Source organism: Lepidochelys kempii, chromosome 1, assembly GCF_965140285.1.
Source record: "Lepidochelys kempii isolate rLepKem1 chromosome 1, rLepKem1.hap1, whole genome shotgun sequence".
Lineage (NCBI taxonomy): Eukaryota > Metazoa > Chordata > Testudines > Cheloniidae > Lepidochelys > Lepidochelys kempii.
The window spans coordinates 255,097,546-255,124,573 of NC_136380.1; the positions used below are offsets into that span (position 1 = coordinate 255,097,546).

Genomic DNA, 27,028 nt, shown 5'->3' on the forward strand with positions numbered 1-27,028 from the left:
GCGTGTTGTTCTCTGCTTAAATACCAGTCATCCTGTTTCATTTATTTATTTAAGTATTCTCTTAGCAGGTCTTTGTTTCCAAAGCTTGCATTTGGCTACTTCAGAAGGATATACTACCTGTTCTCATATTTGTCTGAGAGGGGAGTAATTTTATCTGATTAGTGGTACCCACCATTATTTCATTCCATAGCTACTCTTTCCTGTCAAATTTCTGTTCTAGGTTTTAATGTTTTTCCCTTCACATTGCCACATTTAAAAATGTATCCAAGGCAGTCACACCTTTTCATTTGCTGCATTTAGCTTATCTTAGAAATCTGGTAGAGTCTCTTAAAATATTTAGATGGCCTCTGGGATGGTTTTGAGTCTACTCCTATGCCCAGTTTCCCTTTTTTTGCTAGGGTAGACTTCTCCAAGTCGTCTGCAGCCAGTCCTCCAATGCCATAAGCACCCGTAAACCATTGTACTGATTTCCTTGAAGTATCCTGCGACCTAGAAGTAGTTGAAGGCTTCTGAAGGATGTCTGAGAAAGAAATGTTTGTTGAAATGAGCTTTCATGACATAAGTCAAGGAAATCTATTAAAAGCTATGCTATAGCAACAAATGTGCTTTTCTGCTGCGGGATGGAAGACATGAGGCTTTCAGATCAGTGTTTGGGCTTTATGTTTTTGTTTTTAAACTACAAGATTATATTGTGGATATTAACTGAGTTGAAGAGGTTTCTGAAGCTATGGTGTCTCTTTCCTCCTTTCAGGGGTGAAAGTAAGCCGGTATGGGCCGGTACGGTGTACGGGTAAAAAGTGTCTGCCGGTACTGCCCCGTACCCAGCTGACTTTAAAGTGCTGCTGTGACTTTAACATTGCTGCCCCTTTTGCTCCCCCCGGCGGTGGCGGCGGCCCTGCTGGGTCCCTTAAAGCACCGCTGCGGCAAAGGACCGTGTTTAAAGTGCTGCTGTGACAGCACTTTAATGTTGTTGCCCCTTTTGCCTGCCGTTGGTGGGGGGGGAGGGAAGGAGCAGCTGCCCTGGGGCTGGCAATTTAAAAGGGCCCGGGCTGCTGCTGCTACCGCAACAGCGTCCGAAGCCCCAGGCCTTTTAAATCGTTGCTGGAGCCCTGGGCGGCATGGGCCAGGCAGCGTGGAAGGGCCGGCTGGGGGGACACTAACCCCCAACCCCTCCCCTTCCGCCCGAGGCCCCGGCCCCCGTACCGGTAAGTCTTCGGCTTTACTTTCACCCCTGCCTCCTTTCATTAACATCAAACAACTTTGGCATGCTTGCTGCCACTTGAAGAGTTTCTGCCCCATTGGGCTCAAGTCAAGAATTATCAGAGTCCCACATGAGCCGCTCATTCTCATCATCTCATCTCTCGCTCATCTTAAATATAGGATGTCCCCAGCCACTTCTAAAGCTTAATGTCCTGTTTAAAGCATATTTGAAAATACACACAAGATGCATTTTTCATAAATTGATTTCCAAACTAACTGGTTATTTGAAACTAGTAAAATGAAATTATGTATGTTCATATTGAAGTGATATGCTGGTGTATAATTCTGGCCCCTATGCGATAGTATTTCCTGTGTAGTGATTGTATTGGAATTTATCTGCCGCATTTAGTCTCAACAGAATGGCTCTTGTACCCTCAAGAAATACCTTGGTCCGTAATATAAATCCTTTCTACATCTTTAGCATCATCTTTTATTTGCTTTTCAAAAGTCAATCTGAAAACCTAAATGCTTCCTGTGTTTTGAAGCTGCTTTCATTCAAATTCATGAATAAATTAGTGAGAACATTGCTAGGTAATAATGATAAACCAAACTTCATGAAATGTTCTGATGTGATTTCTTCTAGGTCTGCTGTCCTATATGACTGCAGAAGTCCACAGGATAATCATCGAATCTGGCGGTTTAGTGGACAGGTTGAGAGAGTGACTTGGAATCATTTTTCACCTTGTAACTTCCTCGTGAGTATATATTCTATAACCAGGTTTCAGAGTAACAGCCGTGTTAGTCTGTATTCGCAAAAAGAAAAGGAGGACTTGTGGCACCTTAGAGACTAACCAATTTATTAGAGCATAAGCTTTCGTGAGCTACAGCTCACTTCCTCAGATGCATATCGTGGAAACTGCAGCAGGCTTTATATATACACAGAGAATATGAAACAATACCTATTCTCACCCCACTGTCCTGCTGGTAATAGCTTATCTAAAGTGATCATCAGGTGGGCCATTTCCAGCACAAATCCAGGTTTTCTCACCCTCCACCCCCCCACACAAATTCACTCTCCTGCTGGTGATAGCCCATCCAAAGTGACAACTCTTTACACAATGTGCCCAGCTTGATTGTCATGCACATTGTGTAAAGAGTTGTCACTTTGGATGGGCTATCACCAGCAGGAGAGTGAATTTGTGTGGGGGGGTGGAGGGTGAGAAAACCTGGATTTGTGCTGGAAATGGCCCACCTGATGATCACTTTAGATAAGCTATTACCAGCAGGACAGTGGGGTGGGAATAGGTATTGTTTCATATTCTCTGTGTATATATAAAGCCTGCTGCAGTTTCCACGATATGCATCTGAGGAAGTGAGCTGTAGCTCACGAAAGCTTATGCTCTAATAAATTGGTTAGTCTCTAAGGTGCCACAAGTCCTCCTTTTCTTTATTCTATAACCACACGCTTATGGCTGTCAATGGTGCACTTTACCTGCTAATCAAAGATAAGGGTGTAGCTGTTCAGTTGTTGTCACTGCTATTTCATGGGCCGAGTTGAGCTACCAGCATTTTCCCCCTTAGGTGTATAGACCTTGGTTGATAACCCGCCAATAATTAGTAATGCTGATTACTTATGAATTTGGTATCTTTTTCACATGAATGCAGTTACACCATCACTCAGCCAATTTGTACTGTTTCCTTATCACCCTGGAGACTTATTTCTGAGCCATGTTTCATTAGTTTCTAGTGGTTGAAGTAGATTTTCCTCTGCTGCAGCCCTGTTGTCTCACTGATACCCTCTATTGAGATGTTACTTGCTCAGAATTTTTATTTCAAACATTTTAAGTATAGATGAGACCACTTTAATTTAATCCCTTACTTAAGCACTAGAAGGCACTGTCTAACAAGTGTAGCTGGTCAAAAAATATTGGAAATTTTAATGAAAAAACAGGGTTAGACAGGGATTCAGTCTCCACATCCATTCACTTCTTTGCTTACAATCACCAAATGTGACATGCATTTCATTGCATTTGTGAAGTAATCACCTTTTTGCTAAGACCACCAACTCATTTTACATAGACCAGATCAGATAACTTTTCAGTCACTATTGACCGGGGATAGATTTGAACTGGTAGCCAAGAGGTGAAAGGCTCCATATCCTCTGACATAGTGGGGAACAGCCCAGATCAGTGAAGGGCTGTGTCCCCCTGGCCTGTAACTTGTGGTGCCTTGCGATGCCTTGTCACTGTAGCGTCCAATCTGGACTGCTCACAAACAGCCTTCCAGCATGCAGGTCACTCCCAGATGTGTTTGTGTAACGGCAGCCTGCCAGTCATACTCTGGCTCTCACCAGCCGTGGTGATACTGCAGGGTGATCCCAACACACTGCTACTTCTCCCAGATTTTCCCCCAGAAATGCATGTCTTATACTGCCCAGCCCTCTCCTGGGCAGTCTCAATTATGTTAAGTCCATTATTCCTTTAACGGATAATATACACTAGACAGTTATCTTAAAGAGTTACCCAGGAACTTCAACTTAAACACACTGGATTAAATAAAACAAATTTAGTAACTACAAATAAATTGATTTTAAGTGAGTACAAGTAATGAGGCATAAACGTCAGAAATAGGCACTAGAAAATGTTTTATTTTTCTTGTAACTAACTTCTCAGACTATATTAGATTCAAGTAAAATTTCTCACCACATGCTTCTAGCAGCTTTACTGACCAAACTCTTTAGATCAGAACCTCTCCCCCACAGTTCCATGGCTGTTTCCTTTGTCTTCTCAGGTGCAGAGAATGAGGTGGGCAGGGAAAAAGAGTGGCGTCTTGGTGTGTTTGCCCCTCCTTTTTTATAGTTCCTGTTTGAAAAGCATTTCCAGCTGAGAACGGGAGACAGGCAGTCTGCTGAAAGAAGGAGACTCCATGCTGTTTCTTTGTTTACATGCAGATCTTAGTCCCTGCCTCCTTTCCTTGTCAAAGACTTGTCTGGGAAATGTACTTCAGGCATGATTTTAGCTTATGTTCATAACTTTACCTATAATGTTGCTATATGCACTTTACCTTGATATTACTGATCAGCAAGTTGAGTTTTCAAATACATCACAAGGCATACCTTGTACAAAGATTATTATAATAGTGCGGCGGCTGTGAACACAGGTGTTTTCCATCACATATCCCATTACCTAGTGTTTGAGTCATGCGGCATGTCAGCTGTGCAAGCTATTTAAGTGCAAGCTTAATCAAGCGTAGTTTCTTGTTTAAGAAATGTGTTCTCATCTTGTTCAGGATACTGTAATATAAAGTCTGACTTTGATGGATTTTACAAACTTTAGATTGGATGCTTAATTCTTAGGCTGTTTCTAGTGAATTGATACGGCAATTTCTTTTGACAACGTAATGTTTTCCCCAGGCTAGCACAGAAGATGGCTTTGTGTACTGTCTAGATGCTCGTTCCGATAAGCCACTTTTTACTCTGAAAGCTCATGATGAGGAAGTATCTGGTAAAGTTTATATCTTCCTTTTTATATGTAAAACGTGCCCATTAACGTGTAGTTGGAATAAGTCTTTTAAATAGTTAAGTAAATATGAACTTGTTTGAGAGAGGCAGTCTTTTGTTTAGCAAAAACCTTAAGTACTAACCATGGTAGCTGGCCATTTAAATGGCCTCTTGGTCGAGTTGTATTTTAAGGGATGTATGTTTTGACCATTGTGCATTTTTCTCATAGAATTGCATGAATAAAAATGTCAAAGCAAATATCACTGGTTTGGGTCACATTCTTGAATGAAGTAGTTTGCACAAAAATATTCTTGCATGAAGAGGATTCTGCAAAAACAAAAGAAACACCATTGATCTTTTTTGTATTTTAGTTTTTTAGATTAATAATCTCTCTCACACTCTGGGCCAGTGATAATTATTACTAACACGTACACACTCTGCAACTGACTCAAAAATGAGCACATAGTCTGGGATAACAAAAAGAAGTGCCTCTCTGATAGTTGAAAGAGGAGGCCATGAGGCTGGACAGTTGTCAGAGAAGCCATGAAGTAAGGAATTAGCAGTTGGAAGGAGAGGATTGAGCAATGATTGCCATCTGAGAGGTCCTGGTTACTGCCAGAGGAGAAAGGGGCACTGAAGGTTTTTCACACCCAGAAGGATCCCTGCTTCTCCCACTGTGTGTGTGTGTGTGGTGGGGGGAGGGGGGGCGCACAATGTTTCTATTGGTCTCCCAGTCCTTCCTTTAAGGCACATGGAGAATATGAGGTTCTTTTGACTTCCCTTTAAAATGTTACACAGGGAAGAAAAATATGTAACAATTAAATGGTGATTTTAAACTGATCTGTTCTAACTTTTCAGGACTCCAATTAAGCAGTCAGATCAAAGGGTGCCTTGTGACATCATCTGCTGACAAATATGTGAAAATTTGGGATATATTGGGAGACAAACCAAGTCTGATCCATTCCAGGGATATGAAAATGGTAAGTAGCTTATACGTCATTCTAAGAAAGTTTAAGTATAAACCATGATTAATAAAGCTCACTTTTGATTTTAACCAGGCTTCATTGTCTTGTTCTCCTTAACACTTCACATGAATTGGGCATCTTGTCCTGGGTACTGTTAGTACATCACACAATTCAACACATGACTGGCAGCCTCTGCTTTAAATCCTGGGCCAGAAAAGGCAATTATTTTTTAAAAATCATTCAAAATCAGTTTTGAAGAGGCATAGGAGGGCCTTACATTTGTTTAAGTTGTTCTGTCAAGGTGTGTTAAGGTGACCTTTTTTTGGACATTAAAACAATATTTTTTTCCTCTAGGGTGTTCTCTTCTGCGCAGCTTGTTGCCCTGATTTGCCATTTGTCTATGCCTTTGGAGGGGAGAGAGAAGGGCTTCGAGTCTGGGATATAAGCAGTATTTCTGCAGGTAACATCTCATTAATCAGTTTCAGGGTTCCATTTCTTCTCCCTAATATACTGCATATTCAGTAATACATCAAACGAAGCAACAAGGTGGTTGAGAGAACTGCAGGCTTCCAGTGGGTAATGAGGTGTATCCAGCATCCTGTTATGTTTTTTCTGCTGCTAACAGTATGCCACGCACTTTGGGTAGATTAGTCCCTGTCCTGATGAGGTTTCAGTCTAAGTGGAACAGGTGCCTTGATCTCATGCTTTGAAATATGGCATTGCAGTCTCACAACGAAAGTGTTGGAATCCTGCTTTTTTTTTCTGTTCTTTTCCTTTTTTTTAAAGTGTGAATCTTTTTAAAAAAAAAAAAAAAAAGTTCATTTTGGTTAAGAATTTGAAGTGAAGCCTCCAATGTTTGTTAAAAATTATGTATTTTCTTTCAAGGTGTATACAAAGGTGACATTGGTTTAGCTTATTCTTTTCATTTGTCTAATGTACTGGTTTTTTTTAAATGCTGGCTGCATGGCTGAGGTTGAAGATCTTCAGTTACTTTTTATATTTCGTCTCTAGAACCACTGGCTTTTAATATGCAAAAAAACTTTTGGCTGTGGTTTGCAACAGTTGGACTGGTTTTGTCCGCATGCCCAATTGTATAGTTTTATCATGTTATAAACGGTAGTGATGATGGATCTACCTTTTAAAAGGCATGCAGAAAATCAAATGAAAATCTAAACCCTAAAACCAGAATTAAATTTTAAGCATAATACCTTATGCAAAACTTAGCCTATCTCCAAGTGTGAGTAGGTGGATACCACTTAAGTACATAGGAAACAACCTGCCTTTCTCACACTTCTCTTCAGATAGAACAATCACAGACCATTTGCAACATGACCACAGAACAGCAGCCAGCGGCTCTGTGCAGGAGAAGAACCATGCCTTCCTCTTAATGTACTTAGTTAGCATAATTTCTTTGCTTTGAAATATAAAACTTAAACCCTCTTGGTTGAAAAAAAGCTTTCAAGACTCTGTTCGACTAAGTTTAAGGTTCCCATTTCATTACTGTAAACCATGCTCTAGCTGCTGTAGTGATCTTCTCTCCAGGATACTGGCATTTATGTAATCTCTTGCGTTGCAGTGAATGAAGTTTTTGGAAGCAGAGAGAGGCTGGTAGCTGCCAATACAAACTCTGCAACTAGCAGCTCCTTTGCCAGCAGTAGCAGCAAAAGTCCAGAAGCAGAAATGGAATCATGACGGATCAAACCTCACACAGATAGTATATAAATGCAAAACATCAAACCAGAGTATACTTTTGGACCTCAGTTAATATGTATTCTGCACCCACTGGTTTGGAAAGTGTTTATGGAAGTGTATCAAGTTTCCTGCAGTCTGCAGCTTTTTTTCATCTTATGGGAGGAAAACATGGTCTTGTGGTTAAGAGATAGGAGTCAGAAGTTATGGGTCCCTGCCTCTCACTAACTTGGAAAAGAGGCACCTTACTTTACCTAGCACTGAAATGGGGATTACAAACACACATGTGATGTGCTAACTTCACTTGTAAAGTGATCTATATAATTTGGCAGGAAAGAACTGTGCTACTGTAGAGTGTGTATAAAGGATTGTAATAAGTATGGATTTCTTTTTAGTTACAAATGAAAACTACTTCAACTGAAAATTGCCCTCGTATTTAAGTCAAGGGCTGAACAAAAACACTTTTAGTGTAAGTAGTCAAACAATGCTTAAGTTCCCCCAGAGTAATCTGAGGATGGACTGTTTAACAAATTTCCAGTATCGCTTTTGAAAGATTAACATCTTATTTTAAATCTCTTAGAACAGTGTTTTTCAACTGGTGGATGGCAACCGCTAGGGGGAGGGAGGTGAAAGGCAATTGAGGGCACTCAAAAGTGAAGCACTGTAAAACTACCATATAAAGAAAATCTCACTCCCTAACCCTTCAACATCAATTATTCTGTAAACTTCTCAAACTACACAGATTTATTGTTGTGATATTGATACATCCCCCCTGCCCTCTCCCCCAAGTAAATGGAAGGGGGGTTGTAGAAATCTTTGGCTGTGAATAAAAGATCACCAACCTGAAATAGTCTTAGAATATGAAACTCATAACCAGCCACAGGCTTTGGCCATTACGCAAAGTTATGGGTATTCTTTAAATACAGTATCTTAGACTACTAAACACATGCAACTATCCCACATTCTTATTAAACTGGAGGGAACACAGAGAGGGCTTTTAAACAGTCTCTAATTAGGTTTCCCTAATTATGGCATGGGTTAGGATAGCAGTAGCTAATGGATATGAAGTGTGCATAATGGAAAGCTCTACGTGGTGTGTACTTAATCTTTAAACAACACTGCTTCAGTATGTGCCATTTTAAAATAAGAAAGACACACCAAAGTAAATCCTGCCAGGATAAAAATAAAAAGGGCGGTTTGTACTTATCCCAGTGCTGGCTGGCTGGCTGGGGTGGCGGACTTGCTGTCCTGTCCCAACCTCTAGCTTGCTGATCAAAGCAGGAACTCTCACGTTTGTCTGTTCTTGCCATAGCTTGCCCCCCTGTGTGCTTTAGTTCTTCTTGTATACTCCAGAGGAGTACTGATCACTGGATTCCCCCCCCCCCCCCCCAAGTAGTCCATCCCTAACCTGTAGTCCTGACATTGTTTCATTCTGTCTTGACTCCAGTCTTCTTCTTAAAGTATCTTTCTGTCACTTAGGTTTGGCTAGATGGTGGGGTTTTTGGTTGCCAATATCTCACAATAAAGTTTCCGCTTCTGGGATGATGATCTGTGAGAAATTCAGTTTCTGGTTTCTTTTTAAAATGAGGATAGGCTGTGTGGTATTTTGTTTGTTTTTACCAATATACTGACTTATACCAGTATATGCCCTAGTGCGGTTGTAATTACACGAAGGTGACATGCAGCTTATTTCCCATGCGAGAATAACTTTGTACATAGGGCAGTTGTACTGCTTTAGCTTTATCAGTATAGATTAAAAACAAACTAGCAAACTTTTATTAAATTCCATACTCCTTGGGCTGGGTCACTGGTGCCCTTTTTTAATTGATGATGTATATTTAAGCCCCCAGGAGTTGAGAAAGTACTGTATTGTCAATTAATACTATTATGTTTTCAGCTAATTGTCTTGTAACTTTTGGAAGGGGGGAAAAAAATCAATCAGTAGGTAAAATCTGCTTTTGTTTGTGCACCTAGATTCAGTTAACAAGGGATCTCCTTTTGTACAAGTGAACTTTACTTTCTGCTTTTCAAGGTAGGAAGTGTAGAAGTAGTTAAGTGCCTATTTTCAAAGGCTTTATGCTTATGGATAGTCTGTCTTTCGTATAATGGAGTGTTTGCTAATCCTATGCTCCTTTAGTGGCTGAGATGCAAATTATGTTTCTCCAAAGCAGTTGTGCTTACTGTAAAAAATACCTGGACTTTTCAGAAACTAAGGGTGTGCTGCACTTCCAGCTTGAATTTATTTTCCAGGTGCTTTTGCCATGTAAACATACTGCCACCATGGGCTGCCCAGAGCATACCCACCCAGCTGTGATTGGAAGATCTAACTTCCTGTGGTTTGATAATCGTGCTGGGCCTGAGGTATAAAAGTCATCCAGCTGCTTGCCCAGAGGCAGAAACTTGGGTCACCTAGGGAAACTTTAGATGCCACATGAGTTTAGATAGAAGGCGAATGGGGGATTGCAGGCATCTAACTACCTTTGTAGGTCTGACCCCTTGCCAACTTCTGTAAACAAAACCCGAGTAGATACTCATTTACACAGTACATCCTCTTTCCACTCATTTTGCCCCCACTGTGTCCCACAGCCTGAATACATATAGGCATTCTGTTACCCCACCCCACCTATGATTAGTTCAGCAGCTACTCATTGCATTTTCACCAGGATCTGTACATCTTTAACCATGTAAAGTGCCTACAAGGGATACAGGCAAGGGCTGGGACGTAACAAAATCAAAGTTCGGGCTGGAGACATATCAGCAAAGTTCCTATTCGTAGTGCAGGTCACTCTTCCTCAGCTGTGGTATCTCTCTTCAAACTGTTGTTTCCCAGAGGAAGCTCTACAGTTTTCAAGTAATTGACTGTTAAGAATCACCAGAGCGCTCCTTTTGCCATGCTTGATGTTAAATTCAACCTGGTTGACAGGCTCTCAGCAGCCATTTTATCAAACTGGCTCTGAAATGACAGTTTTTCAAAATAACGTTTGTGTATAATGCTTAACCGCATGGGGACAGTACCAGCAAGCCCTACAAAGGCAGAATTGGGTTAGGAGTGCAGCACATGTTGAGACACACACTGAGGATCTGCATTTTTCCATTGTGGTCTGGAAAAGCATAAATTCAGAAACTTTCAAAAGGGAGACTTGTAATTATGAGAGAGCACCTTAGAAAAGAGCCATATTTTAATTTTTCCAAAAGGAAAACAGGTTTGAATGAAATACATTTTCATTCCATAAATACATTAGCAGCAAACCCTCCCACCATCACCAGCACCTCACATGGCTACAGTTTACAGCTTAATAATGAGTAATATAAACTAGCTGGACAATTTCAAGCCTCTGGTGTTCTGAAAGCCAAGTCAACCCATCAAAACTGAACATATGGAATTAAGTAGGATCACTACATGCCTCATCTCCTATTGAACTGGAAATTAAGAGGCAACACTTATCTGAAAGCCAAATGTTGGTCTCCTATACAATTTTGTGCTCAGGTACTTGTGTTATCCACCATGAGTGCTGATTTCACAGACTATTTTTTAACCAAAGCATTTAATTTGTACTTCTAGAAGGAAAGCTGAGCATTCGAATTCTCTGTATTATGCTCTGAGCCTCAGAGAGAGAACACAAACCCCTTTGAATTAAAGTGTCAAAATACACAATTTTTTTTTCTTTTAAATCCCCAACATACTTTCATGGCTTTGTCAGTTCAAGATGTTGGCTCACAGGTTCCTATGGTAACCAAATCTCATTTTTGTTTCATGATTCTTCCATCCAAAGAACGGAGCAAGGTGACTCCCTTATCCTGTCAGTGTTTGAGCAAAATATAGAAAGATAAGAGTCAGTCTGTGCACAGTGTATTTTTATGATCTCCTTACTAGAAACTGTTCCTTGTCAACTGATAAGTGCGTCATCCATTCTCATTCAGAGTTTTAGCCATAGGGCTTAGTAAATAGGGATATAATGTTTCATTGATAAAAACATGATGCTTGGGGAAAGGGGAGTGACTTTTCCTCCCTCTTCCATCACTTATGTCCAGAGAGAGAGTCATCTGTCGAATACACTCCACTGTTAATCCTACAGTCTTCAGTCCTCACTGACTCTATTAATTCTTCCTCCTCCGAATCCTCCTCTTCCTGTGCTGAGAGACTGGATGTGGGGCCTTTACAGATTTTTAGGTGGCGAGTGAGGTGATATTTGGTTAGATAAGCCTTGGAGCATTTTTCACACACATAGTCCCTCTTTCCTTCATGGGAGTTGAGATGTTTCTTCAGGTGATTTGTCCTCAGGAACAGCTTGTCACACCTGGGACACTTGATCTGCCGTTCTCTACAAGGGATTGAAAAAAAGTTCGGTTTTCCTCATGAGACACAGCAGCTATACATTAACAGTCTTGTTTAAGTGATTAGAGGAGTTTGGAGAAAGGGGGTTGCTTAAAATAGTGATTAAATTATAACAGTGATTAAAAGAAACCAGTTTACAAATGATTTCACATATGGGGTGAGACATCTGCACAGGGTTTACAAGCCACAAAGGCTCCATATCCTCAGTGTAGGTTGCTTTGTCACACTGGCAATAAATCTACTAGGGCCAACAACTGTATAGCCTTGTTATAAAGCTCTTCTAGGGTAGAATTCATTGACCAGAACAGTTTGGTTAACCAAAACTCCATACTGGCGCAGGAAGTTGGAAGGATGGTTACCCTGGTACCAGGGATCTGCCTGTTGTTCCCAGGAAGAACTGTCCAAATTTGGCAAAATTATTTCTTTGAAAAATCTCTGTTCAGTAGACACATATTAAGAGTTTGGCAGCTAAATTCTCTAAAGATTCTGTCTGCACTGCTCCATACCGGGGCTCAGCATTGGTGCTCAGGGCCAGCTGCTGTGATACCAGAACTGGGAGCAGGGAGACTCCCTGTCCTGTGCTGTCAAATGCTCCCTAACTATCTCAGACGCTGTGGAGAATGAATCAGCCTGACAAATGCAGAAAGGACAAGAACTGGGAGGGGGATGGGTGGAGGCATTAGATTCAGCAAGGAGCTCAGGGGGCAGGGGAAGACAGATTGGCTGCAGATCCCAGGGTGGAGACTGGGAATGCGTGGACAAAGACTGGGATGAGGAGTTGATAGGTGAGAATGCTAGTGAGAGGCTGTGGCATGCTTTCTGATTCTGCATGGTCACACTGGAACTTGGAGAGTTTTCAGCTGAGAATTAGGGACAAAAATCAGTGGATTACCTTCCTTCCCAAAACTGAGGGTTGAGAATGCTATTACACAATGCAAGCAGGATGATTTGGGTTTTCTCTCTAGTAAGAAAAGCAAATTTTGCAGAAGCCTTGAAAGGTTCAATGGTAGCTTTCCTGTCAAAATATTCCATCCCCAACAGATGGCCAATAACACAGCCATCCTAGAGTTGATCAAGATGCACTTCCCCATAACCTAGAGTGATATTTATTTTCTGAGCATGTCCACAAAGTATTCTGTATTGTTTACGCCATAGGCCTGGCTCTAGACTTCCTGCTGGTTAGCTGCCATACTTAAGGTCACTTACTGTGTGTGGGTGAGTACATGCTGCTTGAGGTCCTGCCTCCGCATGAACAGCTTATCACAGTAATCGCACTTCAGGTTCTTCTCCCCAGTGTGGATAACCATGTGCGATTCCAGGTGAGCCTTTTGGGTGAACGACTTGTCACAGAGCGCGCAGCGATAATTTTTCTGACCTAGAATTGCACACACACACAGTGACAATGAAGTCTGCAAAAAAAACCCATCATTCACTTCAGAAGAATCTTTCCCTGAAGCATTAAGAATTCACCTGTCTATTTCTGCAGCTCTGTTTCAAACTCAGCATGATGACTTATTAAAACAACAGTCTGGGCTAGCCATGCAAGAAATCAAAATTTGACACCTGAGCTCAATTCAATCACTCCAGAGCTGGGAGATTTATAAAGAGGCAGGATACCCAGAGACGCTGTGCAATTGCCTTTGCAATTGCAGCGTAGATAAGGTAAATCTAATGAAGAGTTTGTATAATCAAATATTTTAAGCACTTTGGGGTACATCTGAATGGAAAGTACTCTTACAGTTAGAGTGCTGTCATTGAGTGTTCAGTACTTGACCTGAAGACTGGTATTTCAAGGTTAAGAACTGGGACACTGAACACTCAAACACTGCCTCGGTCCTATTGCTGGTTTGGCCTTCTGGGTAATCTTGGGCAAGTCTACTAATGGCTTTTAGCCAAGATAGCTGACTGCCAGATGTTGGGACTAGACAACAGGGGATGGATCAGTTGATAATTGCCCTGTTCTGTTCATAGCATCTGGAATTGGCCATGGTCGGGAGACAGGATGCCATTCTTATGTTCTTACATCCCTTTACCACTCTGTTCCAGTTTTCCCATCTGTAAAATGGGGATAATGATGCTTACAACAAAAAGTTTGAGCTATACTGATGAAAAGTTGTATATAGGAGTTAGTAATTACCACCACCACCAGGTACCCATTTAACTAAGGCAGTCTGCAAAGATATTTACCTTTCAATTTCCTGCCTTTAAAAAGTTCATGTCGTAAACAAGCCTACTTTGTGGCTCCTATAATCCTATCGTGCAGAGCAGAGTAATTTATCCTAGGATTTCGGGCTGAAGCCATAAACCTCAAGCAATATGTAACTGGTGCCATCCACAGACTGACAGCTTATTTAGATTTAGCCTCTGAGGAATGAAGAGTCTGGATAAAGGCTTGGTTATGTACCTCAATGTGATTAAACCAGTGACTGAGGAGTTAAAGCTGGCACAGATGCATTACTGAGTAAAGGCAGTTACCACCTGACAAGTGTTCAACAGTTGACATGGAAATGAGATGGTGGTCTTGGTTCAGTTCCTAGTGGATAGGTGTCCATATCACAAAACCCCCAACATAACTGGCACTTATGTTAGCAGTCTCAGCACGTAAGGTCAAGAACTGAATGGATCTGGAGACTGTTACTCTCTCAATCCATAGGCAGGCCCTGGATACTGAGGTGCTGGGGGCGTTATCAGTACCTGGAGACAGAGACAGTGCTTCCAGGTCAAGGCTGAAGCACGTAGAGGCAGCAGCTGGGATAAGTGCATTGCTGCTGTATGTATAAAACTTATTTTGTGAATGAACAAAGGATTTCAGTCTCCGGGGCTGATAATCTGGCACCTTTTGCCAGCAGTAAGTTTACTTCAATTCAAACAACACTTTGTGAAATGGCATCTTAAAGTCCAACTCAGGCCATCTGCCTTACCTGTGTGTATCTTGAGGTGAGTCCGGAGGTTGCTGGGATCGCTGAAAGCTTTGCTACAGAAATCGCACTTGTGTGGCTTCATGCCCATGTGTCCCATGAAATGGACATGAAGTTTGGAAGGAGAAATGAAAGCTTGGGGGCACATGGAGCACTTCCACTTCCTTTCCTTACTGTGGCCTGATCCATGATTGCTGCTGTGTCCCTGGCTGGGGAGGTGGTTATGGATGTGACTGCTCAGATGGGCCTTAAACTCTGTGTAGGAAGTGCATTCCTTTCCACAGTGACAAACGTGCACATCTGGGTGTTCAGGGACACCTGTAACCCAAAAGCATTTCTTTTGATTAGACACACCATTCCTTCACACACTCAAAACATTGCTAGCCCACTTTATAACATGGCTGCATACTTTCCCCAATTTCTCTGATATTACATATAATCAAGTGCTGTGGTTTTTCTACAGCTTGTTAAATTGAGTCTTATGCATGCTTCAAAGGGTATCAACAGACTACAGTGGCTTATGATACCTGTTCTACCCACGAACCTTGGGAACACCAACTAAAGCTATTCATAAGCTACAGGATGGATGAACTGTACTTCAAGTGAAGTAATAAGCTCAACAGACAAAGGTCTGGGAAATCAGAATTCTTTCACTGACTCAGTCACTCGCTGTGCTACCTTGAACAAGTTTCTGTGCCTCGATTTCCCCACCTGTAAAAGGGTGATAGTGATACATATTCACACTTGTAAAGTGTTTGGGATCCTTGGATGAAAGGCATTATATATTAATCATAGTAATAGTACTGAGCCAAATTCTGGTAGATCTTATTCAGTTCTTAACTTCAATGGAAGTTTTGCCTCAATAAAGATTAAATACAGTTGGATAAGGACTTTAGATTTTGGTCTATCATAGTCTAACAGAATTATGGGCAGGAGCAGCATCCTCCAACCCTTGAAGTCCAATGAACAAGCAACAGTCATTTAAAATTCTTTCCTCCTTTGTGCTTGGTTCCTCCTGCTTGAAAACTAAAGGTGGACCTAGAGTTCCCTTGTTAATCAGTGCTGGCATCTATCAGGCTCTCAACTAAGCCATGCAGGTGAAGGGAAGCTTGCACTGCATTTGGTACTATACAATAGTTTGGCTCAGTGCCCTCATCCTTCTGCAAGCGCTAAGTTCACCATCATTTGTTATGTGGAAATTTAAACTATGAAGAGCATTACACCAATATCTGTTATGACCACTCAAAATCTTGAGAATCTTACACATCCTATTATTGTCTCTCCCAAGTTATGGATGACAGAGAAACAACTCTCTCGGTCCTACTGGAATATGAAATCTTTTCATTCTGAGCAGAGAGAAATGAAAGGGCTGTGATAGCAATAGTGAAGAACCTGTTATTTACACGTAGTGGATTGGAATTTATAGGAATACAATGCCACTCACTACCAAGTGCTAACAAAAAAACTTAAGGAAATCCCAACTCACATACCAGAGGCAGCATATAAAAGGGAGCTCATGTTCGACTTTGTAAAAGCAAATAAATGTGCCTGTCTTCTTACCAATCTGTCTAGCATAATCCCGACTGTAATAAAAGAGAAGCTCTTGTTCAGGAGGGATGTCCCGTGAGGTGCAGAAGTACATTTTTCCATCATGGGGATAAGCTACCAGATTCTGCTCTTCTCGATTCCTACACCAACAAAGGAGACTTTAAACACCTTTCAAAATTGTCAGCTTTGCTTTTTGTTCCCAAGCTATCAGTAGTACTAAAAGACAATGGAATCTCCTTAAAGAACTCTCAGCATCCTGTGGAGAATTTTCATTTCAGAAACAGTTCTTCTCAACTGCAATTCTACCACTTCCCTCATTCTTTATTACTAGGGATGATGACATGAAACTCATTTATTCCTATTGCTTAGTTCCCTATAAAGTCATTGCGTATTTGTGACATCATAATTGGTTGCTGTGAAAACAACTGACATCAGAGAGAGCAAACTGGAGGAAACGAGCAGTTGACCTCTTAAGAGAACTAAGACCCTTTTTCATGCTAATGCCCCTAATAAAAAAGACAAGGGAAGAGAAATACAAAATGAGTCTTATAAGCAGAATTAACTGAATTTAAAGCACTTGCAAAGTTTTCCAGGAGGCAGTAGTGTCTTGCTAGCCTGGCAGATCAACTAGGTAGAACATGCAAGCAGCACTGCACCACTTTGCTAGAAGACCCAAAGCCAGGAACAACTTGATTCCCGCTCACTAGCCTGATGAAGTGAATTACAGAGGAGACCTGCTTTGTGTCTCATGGAGTAATAGGGAAAATATTATATCCTTCCTTCTGACCCACTCATGGGGCAATATTCACATCAGTTTGCACAGCTCTCCTTGCAGGCTCCCAGGTAGAGAAAAAGGTATAGCTATCAGTAGGGATTAGGAGAAAGGTAGTGAATCCCAGAACAAAGGGATGGTGTTGGCCCACATTGCAGTACCTGGAGCATCTTATCAGTAAAGGTATAAAGCAAAAATGCAAGCAAATGCCATCTTAACAGATATATTTTAAAAGGTGTGAGGAAGGGAAGAGACAACAATAGACCACCATATTCACAAAAGCAGCAGCTGGCATAAGGCTTAAAAGGACAAATGACTAGATTCAATTCACAGGTTTGGAGTGATGCTTTACCATATAATTAGTTTCCCCTGTAATACCCTGCCCAGCCTCTTGCTTGCTGCTTTACTGATTTTCTCCTAGCAACAATCCCAGCTTCCTAGAAATCCCTCAAAGGCTCGCTCAGCACCACTCTTTAATTATCACATAGGGCAGCCACTGCAGCGGGCTGCACATTCACTCTTCAAAATTTCTCTAGGCCATGGGCAGACTTCAGAGTCACATGGAGTCAAGGGGACTGGCTGTTTGCATCAACCCTCCCCCTCCCTCACAGTCCTTTAACCCCAGCTTCACTCCACGCCTGCCCTGTACCCCTACCCCTCACTTTCTCTTTTCCTTCCATTTAGTTGATCCCCTTGTAAATAACCCCTTCCAAATAAACAAATAATGGAACTAACATGACATTTGCCACCAACACGTTCACTCTACTTGTGTTCTACCCCCACCCGCACCCTGTGTCTGTCTGGTCTATTTAGACAATGTCTCATTGTTTCCTTGTACATATCAAACCCCTCCTCTTTCCCCCACCCCCACATCTGTCTGTATCCATCTGTTGTCTCTTGCCTTATCATAGATCATAAGCTTTTTATGGTACGGACTGTCTTTTTGTTCTGTGTTTGTACAGTGCCTAGCACAATGGAATGCTGGACCACAGGTGCATGGAGCTCCTATGCACTATGGTAGTACAAATAATGCAGTCTTTTTTTTTTTTTTTTTTTTTTTTTTATAAAGGACAACACCATAGGGTCCAAATCTGCTCAATCTGGGTAAACGTAGCTCTCACCGGGCTCTGCGTACAAACATCATCCAGTTACACTCGTTTTCATCCGTTGTAATGATGTAGAACTCCAGGACACCATTGTGGTACATCTGACAGCAAAGACAAAACAAACAGTGTCAGGATAATAAGTGGCAATGACTTTGGTCAGAGCTCATCCCTTTCTTTAGGGGAGGAATTGCTTTCCTCCCACACAACTGCTATCTGACTTCACTGTGTCTTTCCCGTGCTGCCCCCAATGGTGAACCAAGCCATAACAATATAGGGGCACCTAAGCTACAGGAAGTGATTTAACGTCATTTCTTCTCCAAGCTTGTCTTCAACCTCAGAGGGTAACGCTGTACCTTGCACAGAAGTTCCCTGATCCCTCCATCGAACAGGCCTTGCAACAATCACAAATCCTTGGTGTAGAGAGAAGAGTCATACACCACTGGGACCTCATATTCCTAATGGGAGCCGCCGCCACCACCACCACATCACAAATCCCTCCCCCACCTGCGCCCCCCCACCCCTCAGGTTAGCACAAACATCCTGACCCCTGGGGACCAAGCTAGAGACTGACGTATGGTGATGCCTGACACCACAATCACTAGTCTTAAATCTGCTCATTTATTTGAATATTTTTCTCCTCCCTGCTTCCATTTAGGCTTTTGACAAATATTTTCATCTGCTTTTCTAACAGGCCAAGCTTCAGGAACAGTGGTATCTTGTGGCTCTCTCCAACTACTTGCTCCACACAGCTCAAATATTAACCACTGTATTTTTAAATATTTTTTAAATGATAGTCAGTAACTGCAGTTAACAAAGGTTTATCTGATTGACAATGAATGAATGCAGTTCATTTTTCATCACCTCTAATAGCATTAAAATGAGAAAAAGATTGCAGGGAGGTAAGGGAGGGTGTAAGTATGTACACCAAAATGAAGGTTAAAATGATTCGTTGGCCTGAATTAACTGTTAGTCTTTAAGATTGTTACCTCTGCATAGTCACCCTTGTTGGACTGGTGCCTCCTGGCATCAAGCTGTGGGAAATCTTTACAGTAATGTTGATTGTGGCCATTCACCCTCCCTCCCCATCATGGAGAGTTCCAAGGGTATAAAAATGGGAGTGGCCCCATCCATCCCTCAGCTGCTTTCCTAAGTTTGGAATTCTTGACCTGAGAATTTGGGATGGAGAGTGAATATGCAGATTTGACACTTTTGAAGAACAATTGCTGGTAAGTAACCTCTCTCTTCGAGTGGCCTCTGCGTACTATTGCTTGTGGAGATTAGCAAGCAGTACAAATACTATAGAAAGGCGGGCTGAGTTGTTCTAGGTGAACAAGGAATACAAAATTGATAAAACTATGTGGCGTGTCAAAAGAAGTTACAACATGTCACTCTTACAGCTCAGACCTCAGTGAGAGAATTTTTTTGCTGCAGACACCTACAGTTTCGAGCTTTGCAAATTCTATGAAAAAAAAACAAAAAAAAAAAACCGTAAGACATGCACTGGATGCTGCCTTTGGATCAGTTGACTATGTTAGACGTTACCAGATGAATGAACATGTGCAAGTCCTCACTTGGGCTTAAGGGAGACTTGGGGAAATATAGACAAGTTAGCAGCCAGTGTAAGATGAAAATAGAGATTAATTGAGACAGAGTACTGTCAAGAAAGAGTGGTGCCTTTGTAATCAATCAGTTTTATGGCGGTCATAGACATAAGTCTGGATAAAAGTAACACCAGGTACCACTGGTAAGGAGCCTGTCTGTGTACCAAAATCTAGCTATAGAATGAATGCACCAATGACCTGATGTCCACGACACATCAGGAAACAGTTCACACACCCGCTCTCGCTCTTTTTTTTTTTTTTTTTTAATTTGCTGCTTAAATGAAAGCATCCCATGGATATTTGTGGTGAGTTGAACTGGAATAATATGGCTATACCACAAGGAGAGAGAATATAATGCCAGTGTCACCTTATTGGTAGCAATTGCTATGTGCTGACTGGTCAAGGAATAGCAAACATCAAAAATCCCAAGGAATTGTTCTTAATGTCAGCTGAGAATCCCAATTTTACACGTTAAGTGCTTTCCCACTGGGAACTGAGACTGGAGGGAAGTTTAAAACAATATGAAGACACTTTCACAGGACCTGTACCTGACACAGATTGCCTGCTACACACAGAGGATGAAAATCCAAGGTCTTCCTGGCAATGCAGTAGAATAGATTCCAAAGACATGGCACCAGATGGCTTAATCTAATCAGAACTGAGACTTCTGGTGCAAAGGCAGCATGGTCCTGGAGAGGCTGCCACTTTTTTTTTTTTCCTTTAAATAATAAAGCATTGCTCCTTGGAAGCTCAGAGCTGTCAGTATGCAGTTGAGTGAACATAAACAGAAGAAGCATGCAGAACCAGTAATCCAGCATCAGAAGATGACAGGGGTGTGGACTCCAGGAAAGCTTTTTGTGGCCTGTCTTCAGAACAAAGCACTGATACTGCTGTTTGGAACCTAGCTGTCTCTGGGTACCAATGGCCTTGGATGGTTTCAAAGTCAGGACATTAGCACTGGATTAGCAATTGTATTCATTCCCAGAGTTGCAGCACTGAATGAGACTCAGTAGGTACTGAAGCCACCTCAGTCTGGGCCTGGGAATGGTTTCCAAGGTTTCAGTGCTGAGGGTATCTTGGCACAAGGAAATCTCAGCTAGGGTTTCAGAGCAAAGAAAGCTCATGGCAGCTCCTACTAAGAACCCTGACCTGGTTTCAGAAACAGTTCTACTGATTTTGTCTAGAGGGACTACCACAAAAGAAATACCTATATCCTTATTCAACTATCTTGCAGGTCCTTCAAGTAAACCATCAGCAGACATCACCTCTGGGTACTATTTAGATAAGACTAAGTATCTGACACTGGAGGGAAAACACACTTCTGGGATAAGAGACCCAGATTTGGGAGTGATGACTCCCAAAGAATGAGGGATTACAGTGTCAGTAGTGCCAGGATTTCAGCATCAGACTTGGTCATTCTAGATAGATCTGCAGACCTCTGAGCCATTTAAACTAGGAACAGAATCCAACTGCATGTGTTTCTCCTGGACTTGCACAGCTGGATCCTCAGTACGTCACTGCCACATGTAGAGTTGATGGTATTAGAAAATCAAGAGTGACAGAGCTGGTGCTAAAAAGTCAAGGGTGTCAGAATCAGTTGACCTTGAGAGATCAGGAACCTTGATGACACTTATGGATAGCCCGGAAAGGAAAACTAAAGGTTTTAAGTGCTTTCCTACATCAAATGACCTATCACTTTGGTGGGGACTCCACACAGTCTGCAATGTAACCAAATAAAACAGTGCTGATTCCAGAAGTACAAATGAGAACTCAGTGTGCAACACTATGGAATATTGGTCATCACAAGTAGCCCACTCCAGGACCTAGCCCTAGACTAGAGAATGTTCCATTATGTTACAAATTTAACTGTCAGTGCATTGTGTTATATCAGCTGTCACTAGTGGCCTGGCAAAGGCCATATTGCATAGCTGGTATCATATACATCAGGGGTCAGCAACCTTTCAGAAGTGGTGTGCCAAGTCTAATTTATTCACTCTAATTTAAGGTTTCACGTGCCAGTAATACATTTTAACGTTTTTAGAAGGTGTCTCTGTATAATATATAACTAAACTATTGTTGTATATAAAGTAAATAAGGTTTTTAAAATGTTTAAGAAGCTTCATTTAAAATTAAATTAAAATGCAGATCTTATCAGTTTAGTGTGATCTTTTCCTTGCTGAGTTTTCCAATGTCTGGCATGTATTTGGATACTTGAAGCTGCACACAGGCTTGTGAGTGATCAGTTGTTAACTGGCTCCGAGAGGGACAGAGGACAGATTTCATGTGTGAAAATACCTGTTCACACAGGTATGTGGATCTAAATGCTGAAAGAACTGCAAACGCAATTTTCTTCAAACAGTTAAATTTCACGGGCAGTGAGGTCCAGCAGGTCAGAATAGAGGCCCCATGATCTCTCTCAGTAGCTTTAAGTGCACTTCGCAGATCTCCAAACTTTGATGCCCACAATTCTGAGCATTTTAACTGAATGAGCTGCATTTTGAAATCTTCAGCACCCATCCACTGAAATACAGACAAATCCAAGTCGCTTTCATTGAACTTTTCAGGTTTAATTAGAAAAGAAAGCATTGAGCCAAATCGCTGGAAATCTAGAAATCTGTCAGAAAATTATGATTCCAGTTCTTGCATGTACATTCCAATCTCATCAACACTGACAGTGCAACGTGCCAATAGCTCTTTCATGTGTTGGAAGTAGCGAAAAGTCGAAGTTCAAATATCCCGAGAAAAAAATGCTAGTTATTCAACAAATGCCTTCCAGGTTTCATAAAGATCCAGAATCGTTTGCCCTGGAGATGGAGGTTGAGTTAGTTTAGGTGAGAGGTGATGTCAGTTAGAAACATGAGCTTACACAGCCATTTGTCATCATCCAGTTCAGGGTAGTTTTGTCATTTTTCCGACAAAAAGGCCTTGATTGCATCAAAACAGTTTACAAAGCACACCAAAACCTTGCCACAACTTAGCCACCAAATGTTGCTGTGAAGTGGAATGTCATTATAAGCGATGTCCATCTCTTCTAGCAGTTCTTGAAACTGTCTGAGAGTCAAAGCAGGTCGAGCAACAACGACATTCACAATTTGCACCACAGTATTCATCACATTATTAAGCTCTGAATTAGAAATTGTAGCATACAGTATTTCTTGATGGATAATATAGTGAAATTTGACTGTCGGGCGGCCAGTTTGATCTTCAAGTAACTTTACAAATCCCTTCTGTTTTCCGACCATGGAAGGAGCACCATCTGTTGTCACACAAAATATTTTTCTGATGTCAACTCCTCATTCTTCAAAATGGTTTACAAAAGTTTCTGCTATATCTTCCCCTTTTGTTGCGCCATGCAGGGGTTTTAGGCAACAAAGTTCCTCCTGGATTTCACCGGAAGCACAATATCTTGCAACAACTGCCAAACGTGGAACACTGTTTATATCCACGCTCTCATCAACTACAACGCTAAACACTGCTGTGTCTTTTAATGCAGTTGTCTGCTTTTCGTTAATGTTTTCTGCCATTTTGCTTACGCATCTCTCAACTGGTGTGGCAGAGACAGGCAGTTCTTTTATTCTAGATACGCATCTTTATTTGGCAAATCATTGAACAAAACCTCTGAACTGCTGAGGAAAACTTCTTTTATGTATTCCCCATCTGTAAACGGCTTTCCGTTTTTTGCAATGCACTGTGCAATCTTGTAACTTCCTTCTGTGGCTCAATTTTAACTTACACTTAAGCATTTTAAAAACACTGCTTTGCTTTTCATATCCTGCTACCGCCTTTTTGATCGATTGAATCTTGTCTGCTTCATCAAGAAAGGTTCTCTCGTGCTTCGTTTGAAAATGTCGAACACTTGATGTGCGACAAACAGAAAGCACATACAAGCATGGTCCTTCTTTTGAATAAATCCAATGTCTGTCCAAGAAGGCTGAATGAATGGACATCTAACTTTGCTTTCTTAGGAGCTGACATTTTGTCACATGTACCCCTCAACTTACAGTGGGAAAAAAAATCGCGACGGATGGCACACACAATGTCAAAAGCAATGCGCTGTTCCATGTGACGTGATAGTGATGTAAGCAGCAAATCAGGACTTAAAAATTGTTCCAGCACCACTCTACTGGAATATTTTTAAGGTGGGGGTGCTCAGCTGCACCCCCTCTTGCCTATCCGCACACCTCACTGCCCCAGGCTGGGGCCAGTGGACCACAGCTGGGGGCAGGTATAGAGCCCCGAGCCAGCGGCCGGGACCCCAGGATGGCAACAGAGCCCCCGGGACTGGTGGCCAGGACCCGCAGCGGGCTGAGCGGGGCTAGTGGATGGGACCGGCATCTGGGACCCCAGGACGGTAGCAGAGCCCCCGGGACCGGTGGCCAGGACCCGGGCAGTGTGAGTGCCACTCAAAATCATCTTGCGTGCCACCTTTGGCATACATGCCATAGGTTGCTGACCCCTGATATACATATACCCCCCACAAAAACCATCTTGATTTGGGGGGGTGTTAAAGAGAAGAGAGCATTCAAGTCACAGTTAAAACTACCACTAACTGTCAGTTTTGACACTGACATAAGATTTAGGGAGACTTGACATACGCTGACCTTCCAAATGTGATTGGTTGTCTTGTCTGTCCAATCTGCTACTTCCAAAGAGTGACTCTGTTGCCCAATCAGAGGTCCAAAGCAAGTCCTCACAGGAATGGTCTCCCGAGTCCACACACCTATCAGCAGAAAGGCACTGACTGCAGAATCAATTATTTAAACAACAAGTCAAACAACTAAAAGATGCAGTGTTTGTGAGATAATGTTCTGAGGGTTATACCTGGGCATCAGACCATAAAACCTTGTATTCCACAAATGGGATACAATTATTATAGAAACAAGTGCCACCACCATCATATAACGCCCCTGTGAGCCATTTGTTCTAATTACAATATTTATTTTTGGCTTCTAAAGCAAGTCATTTACTTTCAGATGAGCTGTAAAACTAAGGTCCTGACCATTTATGCCCATTAAAAATTTTATTGCATTTTCTGCAGAACCAGAAAATTATCATTTCAGTACCTACCTAATTCCCATGAATTTAGCCTACCTAATCCCCATGAATTGCCAGAACTGTTGCTGGGCACCGTTAAGTAGATTCTGCATTTCTCATCAGAGGCAAATGTATTTCTGTGATGAGCAGAGAAATTCCTGTATCCAGATTATTATTATTAAACATTTATATTTATAGCCCCACACCAATACATTTGATAGCTTCCAGGAGCAAAGCGGAAAGCTCACAGAGCACAAGGGTAATCTGTTCCCAACAAGAAGCATCACTATGCAAACCAGCTTCTCTAGCTGAAGTTTCCAACTAGTCTTCAGACCCTGGGCGAGTGCAGCGCAATAATCCAATCTTAAAGTGACAAAAACATGGATTATAATAACAAGGTCCACATCTAAAGGGAAGGTCACAACCAACCTGCCAAGTGCAGATGGAAAAGACGGCACTTGAGCAATTCTACTACCAGAACATCCAGAAGCAACTAGGGATTCAGCAAGACCCCAGACTGCAAACCTGAAGGTATGTCCACACTAAACCACTGCAGCTGTGCCTCTAGCGCTTGTTTGTAGACACTACCTACACCAACAGGAGAGGTTCTCTCATCAGCACGGGTAATCCACTTCCCCAAGAGGCGGTAGCTATGTCGACCTTGCGCCGTCTACATCGGAAGGTCGGCATAGCGATGTATCTCAGGAGTGTGGATTTTTCACACCTCTGAGACACAGCTATGCCGATATAAATTCCCAGTGTAGACCAGCCCTAACTGATGAATAGTGGTCAGATATCAACTCCGCTGTTCCTTCTGATTGTTTCCCCTAAACTACAATTGGTATCTCTATCTTATCTAAGTTAAGCGTCAAGCTCCAATTTCAGCCAGACACTGGGAAAGTTACTTAACTGCAGTGTCTGGATTTGATGACATGGAGTCCTGAATCTGGGTGTAATCCACATACTGAAGGTAACAGAGCCAGTCTGCTTCACTGACTCCCTTAACTATCTAATAAACAGGAAGGATAACTTAATAAAATCCATTAAAAGAGAATTTTTAAAGCAGATGAGCAATCATCCAATACTATCTCCTCCCACACCCCAGGTGGCTTCCCCAAAAATAAAAATGGATTGCACAGACTCAAAAGCAAGTCAATCAACCCAGCTAGGGTCTGCTGGCACATCAACAGTACTAAAGCTGCTAGTAGGTCTAGCACCGTGGCATCATATTGGAAACCTGATCTTCATCCATTGCCAGGAGATAATCTTCCAACACAATTAGTACAACCTCTATACCATATTCAGGTCTAAAACCAAACTGACCGGTGTTAGGAAAGTTAGGACTCATTATTGCTAGAGCTGCCTCATCACAATCTCTTTGATAATCTTCCTCAAAAAAGAAGACTCAAGGTAGGGAAGGATTGGTAATACTGACCATGTCAAGAGAACATGTCAGTTCTTCAACTGGTTTAAGTCCATCTAGTTTCTTTGACTTCAGTGGAGCTATGGAGATTTACACCACCTGGATCTTGTTCGATCTGAATGGAGCCTTCTTTCAGAAATGCTGGCTCCTTACTCTTCCACACATCAACAATCTCTTCTAAAAGAGACTAAATACTTCTTGAATGAAATATGCAAGTCTAAAGTTATGTTTTACATGTATACTTCACTTATTGTGGCTATGCAACATTTCCAGCATTTCAGAGTAACAGCCATGTTAGTCTGTATTCACAAAAAGAAAAGGAGTACGTGTGGCACCTTAGAGACGAACCAATTTATTTGAGCATAAGCTTTCGTGAGCTACAGCTCACTTCATCGGTAGCTCACGAAAACTTATGCTCAAATAAATTGGTTCGTCTCTAAGATGCCACAAGTACTCCTTTTCTATTTCCAGCATTGAAAACAGAATATATTTTGCCTAGACAGGAATACTGCAGGACCTACTTATTGCTGAATGGTTACTAAAGAGAAACAAATAAATTTCCTGCGCTAACGTTTTGGCTAGACTAGACATTAAAAGTATGTTACAACACATTAGCAAACACGTCCGAAAAGTCTAGTGCAGACAAGGCAGTATATACTTTAACATGTGCTAAACAGGGTGAGTTGAAGCTTAGGCTTTGCTCCAGCCTTCAATCCGACCAGTCTAGCACATCATAAAATACACATTGCCTTGTCTATACAACACTATCCAGTGTTAGCTAACACATTTAATAAGCCACCCTAAAACCCTAGTCTGGGCAAAGCCCAAAAACATGGCCACAGACCAACACTTTGCGCACTGTAAGTGATCATGGTGACTGTCTGAGGGGAACACCTCTGGAGTCACCTTCTTAATGTGTAGACCCTTTCCAACTGTG

General features: G+C 41.8%; 2 protein-coding genes across 8 annotated transcripts in view; one reads left to right on the top strand and one right to left on the bottom strand.

The window, feature by feature from the left end:
* The window catches only part of PWP1 (PWP1 homolog, endonuclein), a 62,151-nt gene that overhangs the window by 30,884 nt on the left and 4,239 nt on the right, over positions 1 to 27,028 (top strand). For 3 of the 4 annotated variants that reach the window (XM_073324594.2, XM_073324614.2, XM_073324623.2), the window contains 5 exons: positions 1,844 to 1,955; positions 4,613 to 4,703; positions 5,558 to 5,679; positions 6,019 to 6,124; positions 7,241 to 17,995. In XM_073324594.2, coding sequence (XP_073180695.1) covers positions 1,844 to 1,955; positions 4,613 to 4,703; positions 5,558 to 5,679; positions 6,019 to 6,124; positions 7,241 to 7,356 — 547 coding nt within the window. In that variant the 3' untranslated portion in view covers positions 7,357 to 17,995. Of the gene's footprint in view, positions 1 to 1,843; positions 1,956 to 4,612; positions 4,704 to 5,557; positions 5,680 to 6,018; positions 6,125 to 7,240; positions 17,996 to 27,028 lie in introns of those variants that run through there. The other variant, XM_073324604.2, reaches the window with a different exon arrangement.
* PRDM4 (PR/SET domain 4) overlaps positions 3,875 to 27,028 on the bottom strand; it is a 33,742-nt gene continuing 10,588 nt past the window's right edge. For 2 of the 4 annotated variants that reach the window (XM_073324558.2, XM_073324571.2), the window contains exons 6-11: positions 24,236 to 24,375; positions 18,049 to 18,134; positions 16,168 to 16,295; positions 14,611 to 14,925; positions 12,896 to 13,064; positions 10,515 to 11,675 (exon numbers count right to left, since the gene is read on the bottom strand). In XM_073324558.2, coding sequence (XP_073180659.1) covers positions 11,372 to 11,675; positions 12,896 to 13,064; positions 14,611 to 14,925; positions 16,168 to 16,295; positions 18,049 to 18,134; positions 24,236 to 24,375 — 1,142 coding nt within the window. In that variant the 3' untranslated portion in view covers positions 10,515 to 11,371. Of the gene's footprint in view, positions 5,027 to 10,514; positions 11,676 to 12,895; positions 13,065 to 14,610; positions 14,926 to 16,167; positions 16,296 to 18,048; positions 18,135 to 24,235; positions 24,376 to 27,028 lie in introns of those variants that run through there. The other 2 variants (XR_012156231.2, XM_073324581.2) reach the window with 2 other exon arrangements.